The sequence below is a fragment of the Cinclus cinclus genome, chromosome 16 (genome assembly GCF_963662255.1).
Source record: "Cinclus cinclus chromosome 16, bCinCin1.1, whole genome shotgun sequence".
NCBI classification, from domain to species: domain Eukaryota; kingdom Metazoa; phylum Chordata; class Aves; order Passeriformes; family Cinclidae; genus Cinclus; species Cinclus cinclus.
The window spans coordinates 12,979,754-13,005,943 of record NC_085061.1 but is presented as its reverse complement, the minus strand read 5'-3'; the positions used below and the strand labels follow the sequence as shown (position 1 = coordinate 13,005,943).

The 26,190-nt window shown below is 42.8% G+C and overlaps 2 protein-coding genes across 2 annotated transcripts in view; one reads left to right on the top strand and one right to left on the bottom strand.

The window, feature by feature from the left end:
- KATNIP (katanin interacting protein) overlaps positions 1-2,981 on the bottom strand; it is a 56,182-nt gene extending 53,201 nt beyond the window's left edge. The window contains exons 1-4 of the mRNA XM_062503797.1: positions 2,878-2,981; positions 2,319-2,446; positions 1,838-1,913; positions 199-362 (exon numbers count right to left, since the gene is read on the bottom strand). Coding sequence (XP_062359781.1) covers positions 199-362; positions 1,838-1,899 — 226 coding nt within the window. The 5' untranslated portion in view covers positions 1,900-1,913; positions 2,319-2,446; positions 2,878-2,981. The remainder of the gene's footprint in view (positions 1-198; positions 363-1,837; positions 1,914-2,318; positions 2,447-2,877) is intronic.
- A 119-nt stretch (positions 2,982-3,100) lies between these two features.
- The window catches only part of GTF3C1 (general transcription factor IIIC subunit 1), a 38,088-nt gene continuing 14,998 nt past the window's right edge, over positions 3,101-26,190 (top strand). The window contains exons 1-23 of the mRNA XM_062503796.1: positions 3,101-3,330; positions 4,176-4,385; positions 4,558-4,734; positions 5,811-5,954; positions 6,518-6,614; positions 7,075-7,198; positions 10,100-10,255; positions 10,868-10,983; positions 12,003-12,327; positions 13,259-13,470; positions 13,960-14,099; positions 15,783-15,936; positions 16,885-16,988; positions 17,228-17,409; positions 17,762-18,028; positions 18,254-18,399; positions 18,801-18,898; positions 20,418-20,514; positions 21,242-21,419; positions 21,825-21,960; positions 22,971-23,106; positions 24,861-24,942; positions 25,586-25,771. Coding sequence (XP_062359780.1) covers positions 3,101-3,330; positions 4,176-4,385; positions 4,558-4,734; positions 5,811-5,954; positions 6,518-6,614; positions 7,075-7,198; positions 10,100-10,255; positions 10,868-10,983; positions 12,003-12,327; positions 13,259-13,470; positions 13,960-14,099; positions 15,783-15,936; positions 16,885-16,988; positions 17,228-17,409; positions 17,762-18,028; positions 18,254-18,399; positions 18,801-18,898; positions 20,418-20,514; positions 21,242-21,419; positions 21,825-21,960; positions 22,971-23,106; positions 24,861-24,942; positions 25,586-25,771 — 3,697 coding nt within the window. The remainder of the gene's footprint in view (positions 3,331-4,175; positions 4,386-4,557; positions 4,735-5,810; positions 5,955-6,517; positions 6,615-7,074; positions 7,199-10,099; positions 10,256-10,867; positions 10,984-12,002; positions 12,328-13,258; positions 13,471-13,959; positions 14,100-15,782; positions 15,937-16,884; positions 16,989-17,227; positions 17,410-17,761; positions 18,029-18,253; positions 18,400-18,800; positions 18,899-20,417; positions 20,515-21,241; positions 21,420-21,824; positions 21,961-22,970; positions 23,107-24,860; positions 24,943-25,585; positions 25,772-26,190) is intronic.

Genomic DNA, 26,190 nt, shown 5'->3' with positions numbered 1-26,190 from the left:
GTTGGGATTAAAGAGGGATGGAGTGAAAAATTGATAGGGTATTGCAGAGACTATTCCTTGTACACAGCCAGCTTAAGCACTCTGATTTCCATGGAATTTCATCCCACAGGCTCCAGTGGTGCTGTCCCTGGATCACAGTGACCTCTCTGACTGAGGTACAGCTCTGGTGCAGCTCTGCCAGGCTCCCATGGCACTCACCCTTTGTCCCAGTGGGTTTGGGCCTGTTTCTCAGGTGTGGGGTGATTTTCCTGCGGCACTTTCTCAGCTCAGAGTTAGCTCCATTCACATACAGAGAAAATCCTTTTTCCAGCTGCTCCAGTCTGGTTTGCACAGGATCTTTTCTTTTTAATCGTTCCTGCAGCCTGAAGGAGAAAAGCCAATAATTCATCCTTGAACAGTGCATACACTGATGGTCAGATCATCAAGAAATTCAACAACACACCACGTCACAAATATGAAAAATATGTTCGCAGTTCAAGGAACCTTTCATCTTCCAGGGTCTGTTTCTGTTTGCTAATGTGGGTATGAGCACCCACATGCTGTGACAGATGAAGTTTGACCAAGCTTTTCCTTTCTTTCTGAAGGTTTTTTCCCATGTCATTTCTTATTTCACATTATTTTTCCATTAGGTAATTTGCGTATTTAACCTGTCTTCTTAAGAATTTCCAAGAATATCACTTAGAATTTCAAAAAGCTTAAACACTGTTGGCTTTTTTTTCAAGAATAAAAAAAAAGATAATTTGTGTTTTGAAACTGGAGGTGGAAAGTCCCCAGCCAATATTGAAGTTAGAGATACCAGAAAATTAAATGCTGGTTAAAATAATATCAAAATAATGCCCTTCCACGGCCTCAGTGAAGCAGCTGCTCTCCCTCTTCCAACCCTCATCTTCTCTCCTTTCACCATGGGTTATACCCAGTCCATGCTAATTCCTTTGGTGAGGTGACATGCAGGCCAGGAAGTTGGCATCATATGGGTGACAATTTGTGCATTCCCCTGCACCACCTGGCTTCCCTCTGACTCCAGGATGGGTCCAATCCACCAGCCAAAGCCCCCCACGTGTCTGTGTTGTGACACAAGCAACCATTTCCCAAGAGCATGTCCTCAGCAGTCAGAGCTCTGATACCAAGGATGCAAGTTGGTTTAACCATTAAATCATCTGGTTTTATCCTTTTCTAAAACTGCTTTAGGATACCATATAGGAAAGAAACCTGTGGTCACAAAAATTGGCTGGTCTTTTAACATAAATGTGGCCTTCAAGGTCTTTTACCAAGCCTGTTTGTTATAGAATTTGATTAGAAATCTTATGGCTTGTGTTAAAGGAAGGAATCCAGCAAGAAAGTTCTGTAGACTCCTCTAAATTAAGCTATGAAGTTCATCTGTCTAGGGTATAGTGACAGGAACACATGAACAAAGAGGAAAAGAAACGTTTGAAACTTATCTGAAAAACACTGGAGCTTGCAAAGCCAACCTGACTTTCCTTATTTCCCACTTTTCTGTATTTCTGACAACATAACAACTGTGCCTTATAACTATATCCTCACACAGCGTGAGCTGCCAGTTATTTCTGAATCTACAACCTCTTGCTGTATAAACAAAAATCTTCCCTGTCAGCTATGGAAAAAGTAAATATTTTATTAATAAATGCATTTATATTTTAAATGCTGAAGAAACATTGTGATCTCCTCTAGAAAGAAGAACTTTTAGCAAACAAAGAAGAAGAGACAAACACCTGAATGTTTTAAGGCACAGGAAGTCAGACTTTGCATCACAGCTGCTGATATTTGACACAACACAAAAATATTTCATACCCAAAGTGGTAACAAATGCCAATCTTACCGGTTTCTCTGCTGAAGGGATATTAAATATTCGTCATGTTTTTCATCAAAGTCAGTCACCATGTCTTAACATAAACCTGAAATGAGAATATAATGGTCACAGTGAATGATTTATTATGGAGTACCACTGGTTTTGCACCCTCAATAGATGAGAAGGCTATAAACTGAAAGACATTCCTCCTTCAACCATGCATAAAGAGGTCAGGGCTGTAAATAAAGCTACTGAAGAACAGAGCTAACAGTAGTTGTTTTACTTATTTTGCAGAACCCCTCACAATCTACTGAAGAACCAAAAAAACACAAAAAGTAGAAGGCATATGCTGTAACAAGTTTATAATGCCAGACTTGGAGAGCAAGACAATGCTGGGGCACAGCTGTGGAAGGAAATTTCTGAGCTGCTACTACTCCTTAGGCCAGTTCATCTTACAGCTTGCTCACTGCTGAGGCTGTATATATTTGAAGTGTTTAATAAAAGATTTTACCTGGCTTGCCATTCAGGAAACGTGAATTTTTCCAGCAATCCTCACCACGCCGCCACCACAAGTTGTGCCGGGGTGTGCTCTCACACTCTCAGAAGTTTCAATGTGCCACCAGCGCGTCTCCTCGAGCCCTGTACCACAGACAGAACCGCGTGTTTTGTCTCTTACCGACCGCAGGGCAGCTCTGCCACGGCCCGGACCCGGCACAGAGCCCTGGACACGGCCCAGACGGACACAGAGCAGGGACAGAGCCCCGGGAACGGCCCCAGATGAACACAGAGCAGGGACAGAGCCCCGGGAACGGCCCCAGACGGACACAGAGCAGGGACAGAGCCCCGGGAACGGCCCCAGATGAACACAGAGCAGGGACAGACACCCGGACACAGCCCCAGATGAACACAGAGCAGGGACAGACACCCGGACACAGCCCCAGATGAACACAGAGCAGGGACAGAGCCCCGGGAACGGCCCCAGACGGACACGGACCAGGGACAGAGCCCCAGAGGACACTAACCCCGGACTGAGCCCCCCAGACGGTCACGGACCCGGGACGGACACTAACCCCCGGACAGAGCTCCCGGACGGATACGGACCGGGGAAAGAGACCCCGGACGGACGCAGATCCCGGGGCAGAGTCCTCGGACACGAACCCCGGGCAGACGCGAACCCCGGCAGCACGGGCCGGGCCGGGCCGGGCCTGGCCTGTTGTTCGGTCTCCCTGACGACGGTCGCGCCGCCGCCGCCGTCAGTTCCTGCGCGCCGCGGGCCCGGAAGCGGCGGCGGGGATGGAGGCCATGGAGCCGCTGTGGGCGCTGCTGGACGAGGTGGCCCTGGAGGGGCTGGACGGAATCACCGCGGCCGCGCTCTGGCAACGCCTGGCCGCCCGCTCGCCGCCTTTCCCGCTGCCGCTGGAGCCGGACACGCAGCAGCTGCTCTGGGCCGCGCTCAGCGCCCAGCCCGACGTGCGCTTCTACCTCCTGCCCCGGCCGCGCCCGCCGCTCCGCCTGCACGACCGGTGAGGGCAGCGCCCCCGGCCCCTTCCCCCCGCAGAACCCGCGCCTCTTGCTGGGCGAAACGTGGGCTTGGTGACAGGGCTAAGACCGGCCCGATTACCAGGCGAGACCCGGCCTGCTTGAGGGGCTAAACCCGGCCCGGTTGCCGCGCTGCCCGTTCTCGCCCGGGTTTTGCTGCAGCAGCCCTTCGGTAGCCGGTGACAGCAGGCAGGGCCGAGAGTGGCTCTGAGCCGCTGTTTAGGTATTACTAAAGGAATTTTCGCTGTTCGGGGGTCAGGCATTGGAATAGGGTGCCCAGGGAGGTGGTGGAGGCACCGTGTCTGGAGGTGTTTTAAGATCTGGCGCTGGGTGAGGGGTTCTAGGGGTCACGGTGGTAGTGCTGGTGGATGGCTGGATAATCTGAATGCTCTCTTCCAATTTTGATGATTCTGTGGCTTAGGAGACTTGTATATGAGTCCTGACTTGATTTCCATTCATATGACTGTTTGCTACTTAGGTACAGGCAGAATTTATATGTCCTGGTCAGCAAGGTAGATGTGCCTATCATTTTACTGACCTGTGGACTATATTTTTTTCTCATTCCCACTACTTTTCTTATTCCCATCATATCTTTGACTTTTCAAAGATGAAATAATACATCTCCCTCCTTCGGCCTTCTGCACTTTGCATGCTGAAAAAGTTTGGTCATGCTTGAGGAGTACAGCTCTGCTTTTCATGTTTTTCCAGTTTGGAGGTTTCAAAGGTGCTTCGTATTTCCAAGATACTTCCTGGAGGTATCAGCATTGTTTGTGGCAGTCTTGTATTTTTCCTTGCTTGGTTGAATATTGTCTCTTTGGTTTTGTTTCAGCTATGAAGAAATAGACCTTGAAACAGGAATATTGGAAACCAAAAGAGATCCTGTTTCTTCAGATGATATTTATCCTATCCACATGATTTTGGATAACAAAGATGGCATACAAGGCTCCTGCCAGTATTTTAAAGAGAGAGTAGATATCACTGATCAAATAAGGAAGAAGGATTTGCAGCCTTGTTATACTTACAAAGAAGCTGTTGAAAAGTGAGTGAAATCCTTATATCTGGCATTAAAATACTTCTAAGTTCTAAAACCTAGTCCTTGCTGAGTTTGTACAGATGATACCAAGAACGGCGTTTGTGGAGAGAAAGTGATTGATCTCTCTGTTTCTATGGAGCCAATAACAGTATACATTACTTTTCCTTCTGTTTCTTAGATGGGGAGAGAAATTAGTCATTGTTGCTTCCCAAGAGCAGCGTTACAGAGCTTTAATAGGCTGGGAGGGGGACCCTGACTTGAAACTCCCTGACTTTTCCTACTGCATTCTGGAGCGTTTGGGCCGAGCTCGGTGGCAGGGAGAGCTTCAGAGGGATCTTCACAGTGGGGCTTTCAAGTAAGTTTGTATCTTACTCTGAGAATTAAATCCAAGGTTGTTTTTAATTATTCCTGTGAATATTTGAACTCTCATCTATACTGTAGTGTTTCATTCTTACTACCAGGAGTGCTTGGTTCTGGGAGCCCCTTTGGTAGAACTGTATTAGTCTCACCCTTGAGTTCATTATCCTTCCTGATATCTTCTCAGAGAGCCAAAATTTTCTATGGTGGGTCAATACACAGGTTTCTAATTTGTGAAAGTTCTTGCTTTTTTTAAGTAACTTTTTCTTCCAAATTTGGGATGGAAGAATGATTTTCATTTCATTTTCTAAATTGCTGTCTGAGTGTCTTACCCAAGTTCTGAAGGGATTCATGGCCACCTTTTGTCCACAGCATTTCCCTGTGTGACATCTCCTCCATTGAGTGGGAGCCTGAGTTACCAGCTCCTAAACTAGACTAGTTTTGCTGATGGAGAAGCATTGCACACCTTCTTAAAGAACTTCTGGATGTGTCCTGAAGTTCTGGAGAGTATCAGCATTGCTCTAAGGATTCACTGCTTTTAGGACATGAGTGGGTTGTAGCTTGCACACCACCTGGCATTGTTTTTTGCCACTTAGGGAACTCTTTTAGGTAAGTAGGAAGATGGGGACAGAGGGAAAGACTTTTATGGGTGCTTTTCTGTCAGTTTGGTGGCCCAAGCAAGCTCACCAAGGAGGGAAATTAATCCCAGAGCTGTTCCAAGGAGGGCAGTGATTGCAGCATAGGCACAAGTTAAAAAGAGAGGATGGAAAAGGAGGACATGGAGATACAGTCCTGATTTAACCCCCTCATCAAACCATGTCATGACACTCTGGGCCTAAAGGCTCTAGGTTAAAGTCAGAGGTATTTCTCTGTTTAGTTGGATTAACTATGAAAAGAAATTTCACAGGTTTTCCTAATTGTAGCACTTCCTAAGTTGGAGTTTTGAGTCACTTTGAAAATTAGCATGTCACTGAGGCTATAGGTAATGTAGGTAAAGTGTTCTGGCTACTGGATAATTAGAATTTGTTTGCAGAAGTTCCTGTTCCCATAGATATCTTGCCATCTTTTCTTTAGAGTGGATGCTGGAAAGCTTCATTATCACAGGAGGGTGTTGGACAGAAGTGGTCTGATAACGATGCAGTCCCACGTCATCCGACTGCCAAGTGGAGCACAGCAGTACTCAATTCTGCTACTCCTGACTCGCTTCCATGTTGATAGGTATGGTTTAAGGGTCTCCTGGGTACACTTTGACCTTTTACTCTGACAAGGGATTGTTCTGTTGTCACTGAACCATCAAAGTTTCCTGGAATTGACGCTTTCCAGTTTATTAACTCCTCTTCCAAATGTTGGACACTTTAAAACTTGTCTTGGAGCTGTAAACAGCAAGTTCTTCTAGTGCCTGTCACCTGCCTACATAAACATAGCTCTTCTTTTTGTAGCACTAATCATTCCGTTAATTTTGACTGTGTTCACTTAAACACATTTCTAGTAGATTTTTTGTTTTGTTTTCCTATCTTGTTTATGATCAGAACTTGTGCTTCTGTGGGTTGCCAGTGAAGTAACAGCTTGGGCTTAGTCATTGTTTCCTCATTGAGGTCTTTTCTTAGACACAAATTATCTCATGTGCTATTCACAAGAGGAAAAGAAAACTAGAATTCCTAAATCAATCTGTGAACACTTAGCATACTTTCTCTAGTGACTGACAGTTTCTAAAGCTACAACTCATGTTTATGAAGTTATATGCAAACTTAAATGTAAAATAATTCTCTTTTTTTGGTTAGGAGGAGCAAATATGATATTCTGATGGAGAAGCTCTCAAGTATGCTAAGTGCTCGTTCAAACCAGATGGAAACATTAGGAAACTTGAGGGAAGAACTGGTGAGATTCATTACTCTTTCAAATTCTCACTCAGTAGAATCTAGATTCTGAGTATCAAAGGCACTCATTCATACTACCTGCTTCTAAAGCTGAACAGAATTCTGGGCTAGGATATCAAAAGAAGGATCTTTAAAACCTACCAGATGGAGCAGCTGCTGGTGTTTATCATAAGGAAGCAGTTCTGTCCCAGCCACAGCCTCAGAGATGTTTTGTCAATGGATGTCATCATGCAGTTCTTACTTTCCACTGCTGCTGTTTGTGTGGATGGCAGAGCTGGAGGGATACAACACACTCAGGAACATCTCAGGTTCTGCACCTAAAAGGCTTTTAACTTTCTTATGGATATCCTACTTCAAAATACTGTGTTGTAAGAACGGCTGGTATGAATGCTTTTGATACCAGTCAGCAGCAGGTGAAGTTTTTGGGCTGCAGTGACTTTTGCCATTTCTCTGTGCATCAGGGCCTTTGTGAGAGAACCTTCAAGCGTCTCTATCAGTACATGATGAATGCTGGCCTGGCCAAGGTCGTGTCTGTCCCCTTGCAAGACATGAACCCCAGTGGAGGACCCTACAAGACAAAGAAAGGTGAATGGAACAATGGTTTAGCTCTCTTTTTGTGTGATTACACTGATGCCATTCTATCTATAAGCTTCATATCTTAAATGAAAAGAGCTGTAAACAAAAAAAAATCTTTCCATGCAGTTATGTAGATAAATGTGCTACTAAAGTTAAGGTGCTGCACCCCACTTGAATTAAGCATCTGATACAGATTTTTTACAGAGTAAATGTCATCAAGTTTTTTGGATATCAATGTAAGCTGTGGTCTTGGGACCTGATGAGAGTCAGGCTCAACCCAATAGAGAGTAGGAGCAAAGCAGTCTGCTGACCTTTCAGGTTCAAGTTAAATGACAAGTCAATGAACTTGACAAAAAATGCTAAAAGATATGTTGAAAAGAAGGCTCGTTATGAAATAAGTTAAAAACCAGATCATTCTTGGTTCTGACTTTTCCTGAAAGCCTTGAGAATGCAAAGCTTTCCTATCAAATTATGGAAGTAAGGTCTTACAGTACTTGGAATTCACAGAACACAGAAAATTCTGAGTTTGAAGGGGACCTCCATGGATCATTGAGCCAACTCTGAAGTTAATGGCTTATACAGGGGTCATACCCACACCCTTGGCATTATTAGCTTTCACCAGCAGAGCTGATACCAGGGCTGAGGTAAGTGAGATATCCAAAAAAGCCACAGTTTGCTGAGGGATGGTTTAATGCATAACCAGCTTTGAGTGCCAATTTAATTGGTTCACAAGAATTGCTGATAACTTCCAAACATGTAGTGGAAAAGCAGAGAAGAGCAGGACTGCATGAGGAAAGGGAACCAAGTAACTGTTCTCAGAAAAAGATACAGATAAAACTTGCAGGGGGAAAAAAACTAAAAGAAGTAATAATGGAAAGTATGAGGAAGGCTAGTACCACCAATGGATTTAATGCAATTTCTGAAGGAAATCTAAACCAAATCCTTAATCACTGAAAATCCTAAGAGGCAGATTTGCAGGGTTAAAAAGAAAATAGTTCTGGACGATGAACGGTGTCAATTTTAGAGCTATAATAGAGATGTCTGTGAGAAAAATAAAGTCAATCTGATATGAAGTAAAGATTGTAAATTACATTGTCTTTGTGAATAGGAGTGATCTTAAAGGAGCAAGTCAAAGAGCCAATAAAACCATGAAAATTTCCAGAAGACAAAAAAAGAGGGCTGATTACATGGAGTTGGATTAAGGCTCTTGATAAGACAAATTCCTACAAATCTTTTAAGTCTTGGGAAAGGAAACTCTCTGTAGGGAAAGTGTACTCTGAACTAAGAGAAGCAGAGGCAAAAGTAGGTACAGCATCAAGCATAACTGAGAGAGAAATGACCCAGGTCTTTCAGGGTGTTCTAATGAGCTGTAAACACTAGGAAATAAAACCCAAAAGACTAGACAGCCCTCCTAAAAAACAGTTTATAGGCAGTAGTGAAAACATTTGACTTCCAGTTAAGGTATTTATTTAGAAGACAAGAAAATACAAGTCCATTTATAAACCTGGTGGCAGCCCCCAAGGCAGTGGTGTTTTATGCTCTGTCAGAGATTGGCAGAACAGCAGCTGCATTTACTGCTTAAGTTTGTTGGGGAAAATGCCATTTGATGAATCTTTCACTTGAATGATAATTCCATCTTACAGATGTAAAAGCTGAAAATCCACAAAAATGCTAGGTATTAAAGGAGGATGAATTAATAGTAGCTAGTTTTCAGCAGAGATCAAGATAGTTTAATCTCTGGAGTTACACAGGAAAGAAGATAGAAATATGTGGGACACACAGGATGGAGCCAGAGCATTTGCTATGGGAAGAACATTATTGGGCATAGGAGCTAAAGGAAAAGGCATTGGTTTGTTTTAGGGGATTTCTTTTCTATGGGGAGTGGGGTTTTTTGTTTTTTCAAATACTGCTTCCAGTGAAAATTAATGTGCTGTAGAAATACAAAGCATATAATAACAGTGCTTGCAACCCTACCAAAATGTCAGCACTTAAATCCTAAGCAGCATCCTAGGGAAAGGATTCAGCTCGAGGGAAAATAATGGAATCATATGGCCTGGAGCAGAGTCACATGGTGAAGTGACTGTGGGTTGACTTTGTGTCAGCTGGGCATCAGTAGCTTCTCAGATATATAAACACAAGATAAAATTAATTAGCTGAAGACCTAGTGATTCCAAGTAAAGCCTTCACCTGGCCTTTTCACAGCAGTGTGTAGCAGAGGAACAGGGATGGCTGGAGATGTTCTCCCCACTGCTCCAGGACAAACTGGCTGCTGCTGCAGCAGCTGCTGAATCACTGCAGCTTGCAGTGTCCAGTACCCCAGTTTGAGTTACCTCTGGTGTGAAGTGGTCCAGCAGGAGCTCAGTGACTGAGGAGAGCAGGAACTCAGCTCTCCTGCAGCCCTCTGTCCTCACTCTGCCCTTTACTGGGAGGTCCCAGTGAGTGCACAGATACCACAGCACAGCTGATGGACAGGAACATGCTTAAATGTGGAATTAAATCATCTACAAGAATCTTATGGGCAGCAGTGTGTTCTGTCTTAGGAAAAAGGAATGGGTTATACCCAGTGAGTGATCTCCCAGTCAAATATGTGTTCTCCAGGTGTAGTTCTGGGGATCAGCACTTTATCCCTCCATTGATTTATTTATGCTGTAGAAATTTCTCCTACTGTACCGTCCTAGCATTGGCACAGATGTGAAGGTTTGAAGCACCTCAAAAATCCACCTGATTGCCAGATTCATACAAAGGGAAAAATGTATTGCAAACCTTTCCTAGAAATACTCAGCTCCTTTAGTCATTTGTTCCCTGTTGCACTGCTATTTCTGCATGTTGCTGAAAGAAATACAATTGTTTAAAGCTGTGCACACCCCCTGCACTTTGCTAGGAGTTGTTATTAACAATCATTTTTCACAGGGACTGATGTCATGGTTCGTTGCCTTAAACTGCTGAAGGAATTTCGGAAGAAAATGGAAGATTATCATGATGATGATGAAGAGATCATCACAAAAGTTGTTCAGCCTGTGGATATTGTTTGTGAAAGGGATATGCTCACCCAGGCTTATCAGCTAAGTAGGTGATTTAAGACATCTGAAGTCTTTTCCCATTACCTCCTTACTCCTTGTAGTATAAAATAAATGTGTATATTGCAGGTGTTTTTGCATTCTGGTTGTTTTTGTATCAGAAAGTGTCAATTTTTCATAGCAAAATGAGCTTTATGTCCAGATTAGACTGGAGGTGCTGCCACCTGTTAGCCCTTCCTGAAAACTTAGCAGCTACTCAGTAACACCCAGCAGAAACAGGATGTTGTGATGGGATAAGAAAAGATGAAGCAAACAGTATTTCTTATTCTCCTATGTCTTCTCCTTTCCAAATGGAGAAATTAATATCTAACTGTGGAAAACTGCCAGGGGAAAAAAAATAATTCATGCTTCTAATTTGAAGCTGTCACCTACATACCTCATTGTGCTGGGCACTGCTTCATGCAAAATTGTGGTTTATGACAGTATTTAGCTGAATATTTTATGTGTCTGTAAAAATGTCTTTAGTTAGTGGGAAGCCTTAAATTTAATGTTCTGGCATATACTGTTGTTCAGGGGAATATTAATGTGTATGTGTGTGTACATATATATTCAGTCAGATTATTTCCCTGAGATATTTTTTGGTTTTTTTTTTCTGCAACAGTTGAAAGTAGAGGAACCAAAGGTATTTCTCAGGCAGAACTTCGCCTGGCTATGAATGTGGGGAAGCTGGAAGCCAGGATGCTCTGTCGTCTTCTGGAGAGGTACAAAGTTGTCAAGGTAAGGCTAAAATAAAATAATTTGGATACTTATTGAAACTGAAGGTACAATTTTGGTAACTCTGGGAATAACACTGTTAACCTCAAACATTAGGAACATCAGAGATTTGAGAATGACAGTGGGAGAGTCCTGGTAAGATTGAAAAGAGAATTCAGTTGAGTAAAAGATGTGTAAGGCAAAGGTTCAGTATAAGAATTGCAACCTGCTGTAATCAGAGCACTGAAGGATCTTCTCAAAGACCTTCTGTCCATGTAAAATTATTAATCTACTTGCCTTCTAAGAATATGAGGAAGTTCTGGAGAAAAACTGTTACTTCTCTAGGAGTTATGATGATTGAACTTCATATTTCCAGATATTTCAATATTTTTTTTATTTCAACAAACAAATCTAGTTGGTATGTCTTGCATGTACCCAGCAGTCCGTTTCCACAGGATAATTGCCATCTTCCCTCAAGAGGGAATCTTTTTAGGAAAATCTTGTTATTCAATAAAAAGTTCTGTAGAGTTAAAAACAAACTATATAAACCATTGGAATATCTATGCATATTTTTTCCCAGTCAGCTGTGAAAATGAAATCTTTCCTTATTGATTGGTGAAGTCTGTGAGTTTGTAGATCCTTGAAAGCTCCTGTTGGAGCAGACAGGGCAGCAGCACTTCCACTGAAGTCTGAGTCACTCAGAGACCTGCAGTGCCCTTATTTCACAAACATTTTTGTTCTGAAAAAAATTGATTTCCACTCTGAATACACACTGTTTGTTCTTCCTCAGACTTTTGTCCATCCCACATACTGTAGGAGTTTTGTTCTAATACACTGGTAATGCAGATTTGTTTATTTTTCAGGCACAGGATGCCTTTAGATTTCTCTGTGTGAAGGTTAGGGACATTTTGTTACTTAGAAAAAAAAGAATAACATGATATCTTTTGGTGACATTGAGAACATTTTCCAACTGTTGATGCTGGAGAACACTATATAGAATGGAGAAGCAAGGTGGTAAAATAACATTCCAACTGTTTCCTTAGGGTTTTATGGAGGATGAAGGTCGGCAAAGGACAACAAAGTACATTTCCTACATTTTTGCAGAGCAGAGTGATTTAAACCGTCAGTTTGAGAGGGAGAAGGCCAGGAGTGAGCAGTTGGCCACAGTTACTTTGGCTCTGGTGCCAGAAGATTCCCCACCTGTGCAAGATGCATCTCCTGGAGAAGAGGAGACTGTGGCCTCAGAGTCTGAGAATGAGGAGGAGGGGAAGGACAGGAAGAAGAGAGGAAAAGGTCAAAAGGCCAGCTCTGGTTCTCCACTGAAGTCATGTGTCCAAGATGATGTCCATCAGACAACACCAGCCAAAGGTAACTTGTGATTTGGAAATCTGGAAAGCAACCTGCATTTTTCCTATGGATCATTTTATTAAAGAAGAAATAATATGTTACTAGCTTCCATTATAGTTTTTGGTCACATATTTATTTTTAAATCTATTTGGTTATTTCCCTGTTTTCCCCCCAAACTCTTATGGTTTGGAACACCAGGGGTGGTAACCTCTGGAGACTCTGAGGGCTGAATGTATCCCAGTAGTGTTTTTGATGCCTCTCCTGACCCCATGCCATGTCTCCCCTTTCCCCTGAGCTCACACACTGTGCTCCTTGGGTATTCAGGGTTGGGATGACTTGACCCACAGCCTTACTCACCTGATCATTTTCTAATAAAAATGTCCCCTGAAGTTAGTTACCTCAGCTTCTTCTTTCGTTATTTTGAACATCTTAGTGTGAAAGCTACCAAGCTTTGGGGAACATATTTAAAAAATAGAGTGGGGTTTTTTTTACTTTTTTTTTGCCTATTTAGATGTTCCTACAACTTCTCTGATAAACTCCAATGGAAGAGAGATCTCTTATTTTTTCTATGTAGATTATCTTCGGAGTAATACTAAATTGTTATTCTGCTTTGAGTCAGAAAAGTTATGTTTCTGGCAGAACTTGAGAACCTCTGAGTTAGAAACTCTCCTTTCTTCAGACAGCAGTTTCTGGATAAGCCCTTCGTGAAAAGGTTTTTGCATGGAGAGAATTATTTGATGAGAGAGAGTTCACTTTTTTTTTTAATTTGACTTTTTGAGGCTGAGTGCAGTCTTCCATGGTCAAACCACTGCTTCCAGCAGGGCAGAATATGTGAAATGTGTAGCAGAATGCTTTTAAGTGCAGCTACCTGGGTAGATGGGATAATGCCTCTTAGAGAGAAAGCTGATCAGGGAGAGCACAACAATTACAAGGCTTTTTGCTCTCAAACCAGGCTCGAAGCCAACAGCTGTGAAGTCTCAGGGGAAGAAGCAGCCTTCCCCTCAAATTCTTGAAGATCCTGAGGAGCTCCCAGACAACATTTCAGGAGACAATTCTACTTTGGAAACCCTAAAGCAGGAGTCCAGTGTTTCTACCTGTGCTCATCCCACGGATGAAGATGGAGATGTGGCTGAGGTGGAGGAAGTCAGACTTGAAGATCCTAAGGTAAGACCGCATGTCTTAATATCTTCTAGTTGGTACAGCTGTCTGAGCTAAGTTTTGTGCTCTTATAGCAAGACTTCAAACTAGAGTTTTTGTATTCATTTATCAAATTGTTTGGGAGTTTTTTAAAATTAATTTCTACATCCATTCATATTTTGGCCACACTGCATTGTAGGCTAAAGTGAAAATTTTTCCAGGAGATGGGAGGGTAGATGTCCAAAATACAGTCCTGAGTTAGTTCCCTGGTGCTCTCCAAATTCTGTGTTGACTGAGTACATGTCATAGCTTAATGTAGCACACAAGTGCTGCTTGTCATCCACTTTCTGCCTTCTTGGGAGGGGGAGATAAGAGTTAATCTTCATCTGAGTAGTTTGATATAAATAAATCCATGCAGGCTGGGAATTGCTTGGCTGTTGCTGTGTGAGGAGCCCCCGTTAGGCTGCAGGCAGTGGCTGGTTGATGTCCTGTTTTGATGTGCTGTGCTGTCCCCAGAAGCCCTGTGGGCTCAGGAAGGAGAAGCGTTCCAAGGCCGCTGCAGTGGAGAGACCCCACGAGACCTACAGGCTGCTGAAGCGCCGCAACCTCATCGTGGAGGCTGTGAGGAACCTGCGCCTCATCGAGAGCCTCTTCACGTGAGCCAGGGCACAGCAGCTGGGGGAGGCTGAGCCCTTGGGCTGCTGGGACCACTCCGGGCTTGTTCCTTTCTGTCTTTGCTTGTCCCTGTTGTGAGGATGGAGAGGGTGGCACAAGGGAGGGTGTGGGTGGTTGAGTCTCCGTCAGCTGTTTGGAAGCAGCAATAGTTCCATGCAGATAATTACACAAGAGTGCTTTCATTTATTACATGTCTCATAAGTACAGATCAAAGAACTTATTTGTCCGTTCACAGTATGCTAGACTTGGGGTCACATTCTAAGGTACAGCACTTCCCTGCTGCAGGTTTCTAGCATCTGCATCAGTTTTATCTCTGCATGGTTTCAAAACTTGTTCATGTGTTATTCTGTATGGACTGGAGAGACTCAGACCTTCATGTTACTTCACCGGTCACTGGCATCCTAGCAGGGCCCTCAGGGTTTGCTTTTCAGTGCAGTTTTATATGGTGTGGTTTTATGTCTTCTCCTGACACCTTAGCTGAGCTGGAGATGCTTCCCTAAGTATTATAATGTCTTTCAGACCTTTAAGATTTCACCTCCAAAAAGAAATGGAAATTCTGGTGCTCTGCTGACTCCTAAATTGGCAGTACTGTGTTGTCACAAATAGGATTGCACCATCCATCTTCTGTGTCAGCACAGAAGATCCTGGCATGTCAGTATACCCAGGGCTGCTTGCTTTAGGAATTTAGTCAGAAATCATGGCCTTACTCTCCTCTAGTCTGAGAATTTTGAAATCTTTTGTCACCTTAATTACAGAGTGTTATAAAATCAGAGCTTCATCTGGCACCAGCCTCATCAGTGACTGATTGAGTCACATCCAAGCACAGGTTTGGAAGATATTTCAGGTCTCTGCTGTCCCTTCAGTGCTGCCAACAGGTTGCTCACAGCTTCCTCAGAATCAGTGGAAGTTTTGTCCCTCCCCAGTCTCTGCCAAAGGAAATTTACTGATGTTTGCCTTCCATTTGTTAATTACCAGGATGTGGTAATCTTTTGGGACAGTTGAAGTCCATGTGTACATTCAGTTATTGCTTCATTGCCTTACTATCTTCCAGGTCTTTTTCAGAATTGATTCCCCAAGACTGAAAGTGCCCTGGGGACAATTGTGGGAAAGTGCATGGGAACAGGCATGGGGAGAGTAAGGTGTAAGCACACCCCTGCCAACTGTGGCAAAAGAAGAAGGGAGGGAGCTGGCTGCACGTGGTGGGATATGTGTGTCTGTATCTGTGGTGGGAATGCAGGAGTTGTTTCTGTGCTGTGATACCACTGAATAAACCCTTTCTGCCTCAAGCTGAACTGAGCTCACGAACTGCAACAACTGACTGCATTTGTTAAATCACCACCTAAAAAAGCTGTAGGTTCTCCTGACCTTAGGGAGGCTGCATTTGTAATTGCACTGTAGCCATGCACAGGGGAATCAGGCATTGAGAATTTGCTGTTGTCAGAACAGCAGTTCTCCCCTAACAAGGAAGAGATTGGGTACAAAGAAAATAGAGCTGAAATGTGAAGCAAACTTCCCAGTTGTCTCCAGCAAAAGGGAATAGGGAGCAGGGACTGTTAGAAGTAGGGAAAGAAATGGCCATTCACCCCACAGTCCTCTAACAAACCACTTAGGTAGTTTGGAGCATTGCTGGCCTTCAAATGCAAGGTATCTTTGGTATCTTTTAGACTTCAGAAGATGGTCATGGATCAGGAGAAGCAAGAAGGTGTCTCCACCAAGTGCTGCAAGAAGTCCATCGTGCGGCTGGTGCAGAGGCTGGCGCGGGACGGGCTCCTCAGGCTCTACCGCACCACCATCATCCAGGATGGCATCAGCAAAAAGGTGACAGCACACACACAGCCTTCTTCCCAATTCTCACTCTGCCCTGGGCCTTTTTGCTGGAATGAATGGGTGACTTCACTTCTTGTAGCAGAACTCATGATGCAGAAGCTTCAGACTAAGCCACTGTGAGAACCTGATCACTGCTTTCCATTATTGGGGCTGCAGATAATTGAGACCAAGGAATAGGCCAGAAATCAAAGTCTCTGAATCTCCCTTCCAAGAGGTTCTGCTGCTTATCAGTTCTGTGATTCATGGTTCTCTCCCTACACTGCCAGGCTGCACCAAAAATCTATTTAAACCCCATTTGAAAGCCAAGAGTGTATAAAACATCCTAAGTGAGCTTCTGAGTTGAAATTTATAGAATGTGATTTTATTATTTTAAAACAAAAATCCACTGTTAGTGAGGTTTATGGAAGTCAGATGTCTGTAGTTGTAGAGCTGAGACTTCTCACTTACTCTAGTGTGAAATGCTCATAAGCAGGGAATTGAACCCACTGAAAATTACCTGCTGCATAATTAGTGTAGAGCATGTATGAAATGTTTACAGCCTGAATTGTGTGCGTGCTTTCAGCAGCAATATGTGTTAGCTTGGCCTTACACCTAATGAGCTCTGACTTTTCATTTATCCCTCTCAGCCTAGTATTTACAAGTGAAAGTATTTGTTTCTCAAATATTTCAGCTGTTAAAAACCCAAACCCCAAGGTTTGTAGAAATGTCATTAGCAGTTTATTGGTCTGGAGACCATGTATTTTGACCTTGTTTAATACAAAGTAGCAACAGGAGTTTTCATCCAAAAGCATTGATGTTCTGTGAATTACTAAAACCATCATAGGATTCATCCATTGCAGCTACTGCTAATTAACTGTTAATCTCAGATAATTTATGCAGCTGATTAAAAGCCAGTATCTCCATAAACACCTTTTGTTTGTGTTGTGCTGCTGTGAACAGGTGGAGTTTGTTGTGCACCCCTCAGTGAGTCCCAGTGATCCCCTGGTGAAAAGTGCCATCGAGCAGGTGCGGTTCCGCATCTCCAACTCCAGCACTGCAAACAGGCAAGTCAGGGATGTCTGAGATGGCTTGGGGGAGCTTGGCTTATCTTGGATGTGCAAAAATATGCAGAGGAAATAAACACAAGGTAAGCAAAAATCCCCAAACAAACAACCTCTTCTTTAGCAACAGAGAAGTGGAAGCACAAAGCTGAGGCGACATGCTGATATCTCCTGAAGTCAGGGAAGAACAGGAATTGAGCTCTGCTTATTTTGTGCCTAAGTGCTGTGTGCTTTTACTACAGGATTAAAGTCCCCCAGACACCAACATCTCAGGACCATGCTGAGGAAGAAAACCAGGGGCAAGAGGCAGTTCCTGATTCAGGAAAAACACAAGAAAGCGCATGTAAAGCTGATAATAGTCGGGCAGGAAAAACTGATGAAAAAATGGGCATAGCACACCTAAAGAACTATCACCCTGTTACAGGTACAGCCCACTTCGGGGTTTCTGTCATCATTCACCTTCCCATTTATTATTAATAATAATTTTCAGATGTCTCCTAAGATACAGATGGAGTTTTTCTCCTCCTATAGAAATAAAATTTGTTTTATATTAAACCTGTCCAGCTTATCCAATGTTTTCTTAGCTGCTTATGTTTTTTTTTACAGTTGTGCACTGGAGCATTTGTATTTACTACTACTTCTTTACTATTTGTTACTTATATTTACTTTCAACTGCCTATCTTCCAGTTTTCTTCATATTAATTTTGCACAGGGAGCTGTTTCTCCTGTTCTAATTCTCTTTTGATTTCTATTTGGTCTTTAATCTTCCCTCCCAGTTCCAGGACTTGGACGTTCTCTTGGCTTTCTTCCCAAAATGCCCCGTTTAAGAATGGTCCACATGTTCCTCTGGTACTTAATTTATGGACACCCTTTAAATGAAACACGGCAAAAAGGAGGTAGTGATGGTGAGAAAACACAAGTGCTGGATGAGAATGCAGCTGTAATTGAAGCACAGCCAGATGGGACCTTAGAAATTGTGACAACTGTGGTGAATCCTGAGACCTCTGCACAGGAGACTGAAGTAGATCTGTCAAATCAAACAGGTAAGAAGTGGCACATCCTGACTTTACTTCAGACCTTACCATGGTTCAACACTGAAAAACAGGTAAATGCTACTTCAGAAAGGTTTGAAAATTAAGGGCTTAGAGAATTAGAGAATTTAGATTTTCAGACTGTGAACTGCCAGTCGTGTTGTGCTTGAGCCCTCACAGTGAAACTCTTGGTGTGGGTGTTGGGTTGGGTGTGTCTGAGCCAGTTCTTGTTCGCAGTGTACGTGGATGACTCGTCCTGGATGCGCTACATCCCTCCCCTCCCCGTGCACAGGGAGTTTGGCTTTGGATGGGCTCTTGTCAGTGACATTCTTCTCTGCCTGCCTCTCTCAGTCTTTGTTCAGATTGTACAAGTCAGCTACAAGGTACGGTGCTCTTTTGTTTTCCTTCAAAGTCTGATGATGTCAGCTGTACCTATTGGCTGAAACAAATATCCCCTTAATCTGTTTTAGCAAAACTAGACCCTGGAGAGGAGAGGAGACACTTCAGTCTTCTACAGAAAGAGTAGTTGCTTTCACAGGCTCACTTAAAAAAAATGTATAGCCTTGTAATACTGCAAATTCTTAAGCTACTGTTTTGCCAAGAGCTTTTTATAATCTCCCTGAATCCTCTGCCTCATTGATTAACCAGAATAATGTTAAAGCATTTTACAAAAGCAGTAAGGTTTGCTTAGAAAATATTTTAGTAGGCAATTCTGGTAGCAAAGCTTTATACTTGAGGGGATAGTTGCATTTTGCATTTTGATTAACTTCTAAAATAATTCTAGGTGGAAGGTCTGGAAGATTTTTTAAATGATCCACTAAAAAAGCACACTCTGATCAGATTTCTTCCAAGGCCAGTCCGACAGCAGCTCCTCTACAAAAGGTAAGCAGATGAGTCAAAATAAGTGGCTCTAGAGAGGAACCAGCAGTGGCTGATTGTTTTCTCAGTTATTTCCTGTTTGTGTCAAAGAGAACTGTGGCACTTAAGACAAGGATCATCAATCCTCAAAGGATAGTGTGCCAAACTGCATTTTTCTCTCCCAAATAGAAGGTAATAAGAAACTAATAAACAATATTCATGTATGCTGTCAGGCAGTGCTTGAGAGCTGGGAGGTTCTGTCCTTCATAACTCATCAGCAGGATGTTGCTTCTGTATAAAACACACTCCTGACTGCTGCTAAATTCAGAATTTAATAGGGTCTAAGTGTTGCTGTCCTTCATAAATCTTTCCAGAGGTGCCACATTTCTCAGCTCCTGCCTCTCACACATTCAGTTTCTCCCCATACTCTCCGTGGCATGTCTGCCATGGTTCACCATTTCTCTTCCAGAAAATGTAAATCTTGAGATTGGACTGAAGAAAGGAAAGTGATTGGAATGTGTGGAATCGAGAGCACCATGTTAGTTTTCCCCAGAAAGCCACCACTGACAATTTGTGAATGGTTGGAGGTTTATATGACTTTTTCCAAACCTGCACATCTGCCTTTGGTGAGGGAACAGAGCTGGGCAGTATCAGCAGCCAAGGCTCATGGGTAGCCCAGGTTTGCAATTCCAAACCTATTGCTAACTCTTGGAAATTAGAAACTGGATTGATGGCATTTTCTGAAATCTGCAGGCTCCATCTGATGGGTTGATGCAAAACAATGTGACACATAACCAAGCTGTCACTTCAGCCTCCATTCACTAAAACTTCTAACTGAGCCAAATTTCTAGGTTTGATCTTTCTGACCCACAGAGAAAACTCCTGCCAAAATCCAACTCCCATTTGACTGCATTTAATTAGATCATAGTGAAGTTAAATGTGGGCAAAGCTAATTTTTTACAAACTGTCTCAGAAACTAAATCTTGCAGGTGGTTCCTGCAACTGCCAGAATTTTGCCATAGATATAGGTGTGCAGGATGGAAAATGCTGCACTTTTTGCTCTGCCAAAGCTTTGAGCAACTGAAAGCAGTTTCTTGGAGCAGTCATTTTAAACAACCTGAACTCCAAGAATCATTGCCCAGTCCTTCATACATACACATATGAAGGGCTGTATTATCACTCATGTTTTCTTGCTCCTGTCTTCTTTACATAACATGAAATTGTCTGTAGATCTGTGATTGACCATATTTAATTCATTTTTACATATGTTATTTCTGGCTATTATTTTTTCTTTTTGCTAGCAAAATTTTGCTTAGTAGTTGGCTAAAATACTGGGTTTGTGATTTTAGGAAAGGAAGTTTGGACCATTGGGTTACTGCAAGTTTTCCATAGGTTGATAATTCAAGCAAAAATACCACTTCAGAAATTCTGTAACTCGCTGGTTTGCTGAAAGCTCAGGTTGCTGCATGAAAATGTTGGATTTTCTGGTATCACTTTTCTGTTTTCATGAGTGCTAATTGTAACACTCCTACCATTCCTACAGGAGATACATCTTCTCAGTGGTAGAAAACCTTCAGAGATTATGTTACATGGGGCTGCTTCAGTTTGGCCCAACAGAGAAGTTTCAAGACAAAGACCAGGTAAGTAAAAAAAAAAAAATTAAAAAGGCAGTTATTCTCCATTAATTTTTCAAGATATGGGCTTCATAATTACCTTAAATGAAGTACTGATGTTTCAGATGTATGTGCAAACCTCCAAATCCAAATGATAATGTAAGTTGTGCAGTTAATTTTTCACCTCTTTCTCTGGAAAGGAACTACTCAAATGTATAATGCTGAACACTGTACACAATAATGATCCAGGAGGTCCCAGACTGGCAAGACTTAATGAAAAATGAGCATGTCACAGTCTTTTCCATCAAGGTGTTAAGCTTGGATGTCTGACACAGAAAAAGGCACTGATCATAGTAAAATAATAAGATTCATATGCATCTTTTTTATATAGAGAGCACCTGCAAAGGAGAAAACAGATAAGACTTTATGAGGATAAGAAAGGTAATGAGGCCCCCATTGAAATCCCAAGTGATGACTTGCAGGAAATAACCACTCTCTGGAAACTTGGCATATCCTGTGCACAAGGGTGAAAAGTTCTAAAGCTCTGTTTTAAATCTAGAAAGGAAGTTTCTGGGTTGCTGTCAAGGGAATTTGGGAACACAGTGCAATAGTGAGGGAATAGGTGTGGCCTGTGTCAGAGCAGTGACTAAAAACAGCAAAGACAGAAACTGTGCAGTCCTAATCTAGCTGGTGTGTCCTGCTGATCAGGCAGTTTCAGTGATGCTTACAGGCTGAGCTGTGCTGTGTCTGGCAGGTGTTTGTGTACATGAAGAGAAATGCTGTGATTGTGGACACCACCATCTGCGACCTGCACTACAACCTGGCCCAGAGCAGCCGCCCCTTTGAGCGGCGCTGGTACGTCCTGAGCACCCTGCAGGACGTGGAGAACTTCTGGTTTGATCTGCAGTGTGTCTGCCTGAACACACCCCTGGGTATGGCACAACTGGACCTCCTGAGCCCCCTCACTGCCCCTTCTGGGCACACCACAATTCCTCTTCCCTTCCTAAAACTTGAGCCAGGCTCTGTTTTTTCACTTCTGCTGTTTTAGAATGTTGTCCTGTGCATCGCACAAAAAAAAAAAAAAAAAGTTGGGAGCTGTGGCCATATAATTCTGTGAAATTGTGATCCACTTGTGTTCATGGCAAAGTGTTGCTGCTCTGTTGGAAGTGTCAAAGTTGGCAGTAGCCCTTCTCTGTGAGAAGCAGGCATGTTGTATTGAGAAGGGGTAAAAGTGGCAGTACTGTGTGGGAGCAGTAGTTTGCCAGAGCAGGGTGGATTGGATGATGAGGTGAATTCTGAGTTGTGATGCTGAGAGCGAAACCCCTTTGTCTGTCCAGGAGTTGTCCGCTGTCCTCGGACAAAGAAGAGCAACCTTGCAGGGGAGGAGACTGCCTTGGATGTGGAAAAGGAGCAGGAGTCAGCACTGAACAAACACAACCTGGAACGAAAGTGTGCCATGCTGGAATACACCACGTAGGTCACCTTGGCCCCTGGGAGCTGCTTGAACAGGGCAGGCAAGAGCTGTTCAGGTGTTGAGGATGTTACTGAATAGAAAAGCACTCGGGCATCTAAGCTGGGTGTTCTGTGGGGCTCAGAGGTGAACTGAGTCAAAGGAGATGTAATTCTGTTTCATGTTCCCAATAACTTGGCTGCCAGGCAGGTTGTTGTGCTGGAGGGATGGGATAAAGAGATTAGGATTTCCTTCCAGAGCAGTAAAGATGTGTGTTGCAAGAGTTCTGAGGAGAGCAGAGTTGGGAGGGAATGCTTCTCAAGTACAGTGAATGCCAGGAATAACAAATTTAAAGGTTTTCTGTTCCTATGCTTTATATCATGGTATCTCAAGTAGCTTCAGCAGCTCCCCAGTGTCACATTCTGAATCCTGTCCCTTTGTGCTGCACTTGGCTGTAATTGGTTGCAGATTAGTTTCTTATGTGCCCTGTGGTCTGGAGGTGATCTCTGGAGGATTTAATCTTCTGCCTAATCACACCCAGAATACCTGGGAGGGTTGCGTGCTCACAACCTGCCACAGCCATGCAGAACCTCAGCTAAATTTTTTATATCGTGTTGTGCGCTGTGGTTTGGCTCTGTCAATATTCTATTCTGTTTCAATAGACAGTCTGTTTAAAAGTATTTTCAGTTAGTTCCATGTTGCAGGTAGATACATCAAGTTATGTTAAAAAAAAAGTAATGGAGTTCAGGGACCCAATTCCACTGATCCTTGTTTGAACTTCTGCACATGGTCTGTTTGTGTGGCAGTAAATATTTTAAACTGGATATCTGGTTTTTGCTTGCAGTTAGGCTGGAGATGACTGTGACATCTTCAAGAAAGAAACAGTTTTGGGATGTAATTGTTGGTGTGATATTACCCCCTAAACTGGAAGGGCAAGGGGAGAGTTCTGCACATTGCACACACACCAGTTAAGAGCACTGAGAAGGAATCTGTACAAAATAATTCCTGTGGGTTTTGTTCCTCTTGCTGGTAGAGGCAGCAGAGAAGTGGTTGATGATGGATCCATCCCTGGAGATGGGCTGGGAGCTGCAGGTCTGGATTCCAGCTTTTATGGGCATCTGAAACGCAATTGGATCTGGACAAGCTATATCATCAACAAGACCAGGAAGGTGGGTATCTTAAAATTCATACACTGTAGTGACTTCTCCAAATTCTAATGTTCTTAAGGTTGGGGTAGTGACACCCAATTCTTAGTGTTTGCATTATCTCAGTAAGGGTTTGCAGCACTGGAACGAAAGGATTGCCAGATGTTCACAAATCTTGGTGCTGAAGTGAATGAAAGAATTGGACATAAATTTTATTTGAAAACTGAATTTGACAGTTAATTTGTTAGTACATTCAACCAAAGGAGAAATTCTTCAAGGAGTGAACGGGTCACATTACTTAGTGGTTCCTCTTGCCTTTCTGGAATGTAGATGTTGTCAGACAGAAAGCAAAACATCCAAAACAAGGAAATACACAAGGAAAAAAAAAAAAAAACAGGGAGCCCAACACATGCAAATCAGAATTCTGGCTAATGTCCTGTCTCTGATAGAAGCTTGTAAGAGCAAGGGATATTTCCACAGAATGCTCTCCCAGCTGTCTGCAGTTTTGGCTTAAGGCCATTCTAAATCCGGGAGTGATGTTTCAAAGCAGTAATAGCTTTTTTCTTTTAGCATTAATTTGTCTGGTTTTTGAGCATATAGAAGTCTTTACTATCCCCAGCCTCCTGTGGCAAAGCGTTTCAGATTTCTGCTATGTGCCACCACTTCCTTTTGATGCCTTAAGCTCCCCAGTAATTGTAGAACTAAGGGAAGCTGTGAAAAATACATTCTTTGTTATTCTTATTGTTTCAGTGGATTTTTGTAAATATCTCTACTGTGTTCATCTCCTTGTTTTTAAGACTGACATCTAGTATTCCCAGCATGGAACTGTCCTGTGTTTATTCATTCTTGTTGCCTGTATTTTAACGCATGATAGTTCTACCTGTCCTTTTTAAGATGGAAATACAATCTGAGAGTTTAAGATGCTTTAAGGTTGTGGCCAAGCACAGATTTTTACAGCTGCTTAGTGTTGCTTTACTTCCCTAAGAATATCATACATTTCCTTTGTATTTTCACCACCGCTACCATGCATTGAGCTGGGACTTTCAAAGAACTGCCTGTAATTACTCTCCCCTAAGCAGTGCACAAATCAGAGCCTATCAGTGCATGTAAAATTAGAGTTGCTAATTTATTTCCGTCAGGCAGGATCATTTCACTTTTAGTTCTGTCTGCTGTTCAGTCACCCCAGTGCTGAGCAGTAATACAACTTCCAGCAGCTCTTTGGTCTCTGCTTTCCTCTCCACATCTTGTGACCAACTTCTGCCCCAGTGAAGTCCACACAAGATGGAAATGGGTTTAGCAGAGAATGGCAAAGCTCCCAGTACATTGCAGTTGGTTCAGGCTCAGATTTAGGATGGGCAGAATGTGCTGGAAGGGACATTTACTCAGTATTTGTGTTTGCATTTTGGTTTTGTGCTTCTCAGAAGTTCCTTTGGAATGTAAAATGCTTTGGAAAAGCACTGTTTTGCAGCAAACTCTGCTCAGCCTCTGTAGCAGTGAAAGAATCGAGCATTTCTTTTCCATTAATTACTGGTTTTAAACTTGAGGAGATTTCTGGCCTAACGAGTCTAGTGGTCATTCCAGTGGGATTTAAGAAAAGCTCTGGAGTCATTCTAATGTGTGGTAGCAATAATACAAATGAGTTCTTGGTTATAGCCAGGGATCTTTTCCTTTAAACTGAAAATTTATTTCTGACACTACTCAGATTATTAAAGTAGATTGTTGTTAAAACAAGTGCACCCCTTTTGTATGTCACCTTTTTTAAAGTTGTGTTGTCTTAGGAAAATACACTTCCTGAAAATGGTCTGACAGCAAGACTCCAGACCTTCCTCGCCAAACACCCCCTGCAACTCAGTACTGGAGGTAAGGACTGAGGCTGTGCCACAGCTCCTCTTGCCTTTGTCAAAGCCAGCATGAAGGGTGTGGGTTGTTCTTGTCTCCTTCCAGTCATCTGGGGTGCTCCTGGGGCAATAAAACAGATAAATTATTTCATTCCCTATTACTGGCTACATGGAACAGTAATTTTTTATCTAGTATTGATGACATGGGTTGGTCCTGTTTCCTTACAATGATCTAGGATGCTTCTGGGGCTGTAAAATAGATGTGTAAATAACTTCTTATAGAACAATAATTTCTGTCCTTTTTAATTTCTGATGTACAGTTTGCAGAAAGTCCAGAGGGACCAATGTTTTGTAGCACTGTTATCCAGCCTAATGTTTGAGCTAAGGAAGAGAAAATGCTTCAGGTTGAATGTAAAACTTCAGCTCTGTTCCCTTGTGTTTGTGCACTGTAAACTAGATTTAATTACTGGATTATTCCTCTTTAATGTAAGAATTTATTCTGTGAGCTGCTGAGAAGGGGCATGAAATGACAAGACTAACAAAGAGCAATTCTGAGAGGGCATCTGTCTTTTTATTTACTGAAATTTGTCATTTATCTCTATACCTTAACATTGTAGAATGTCATTGCTATAAAGCTCCAATGCTGTAAATATGTGTCATTTCAGGCAACAAAATTAATATTTTGGGAGAAGCCAAAGTAGGATCAGAGTCACTTATCCAGAAAGAGGAATGTATTGAAATAATTAAAGAGCCAACCCAGGATCGAACGAAACGAGTGAGAGGTGGAAAAAGCCAGAAGAGGAAGAGGCTTAGGAAAGATGTTGGAAAGAAGACAAAAAAGAAAAAGAAAGGTAAGAAACAGGAAAAAGCTGCATTCTTTACTGTGCCTGGGCCTGCAGGAAGCTGCTTTGGAAAAGAGGGTGTGGGACAGGGCAGTTTGTGGCTGTGGCTGTGGCTGTGTCTGTGGGTGGCCTCAGTCAGTGAGGAGGCTCAGGTGTCCCAGGGAGAATGCTTGCAGCACATTGTGCCCATGAGCTGTGTGTGAGCCAGGGCTGCACAGGCTGGAGGAATCCTCATGGAGTCTGTGCCAGAGCAATCTATTGCTGTGCCTGCAATCTATTATCAGCTCTTGGTAGCTGGCTTAAAGATTGCTCGTGGAATGATGCTCTAGCTTGTCAATTTGCCAGTTAAAGTGTTTTGTTTTCTCATGCCTGGGAGAGCCCTTGCTGCATTTCACTTTTAGACTGCAACTTCCTTCCCTGCTCATCTC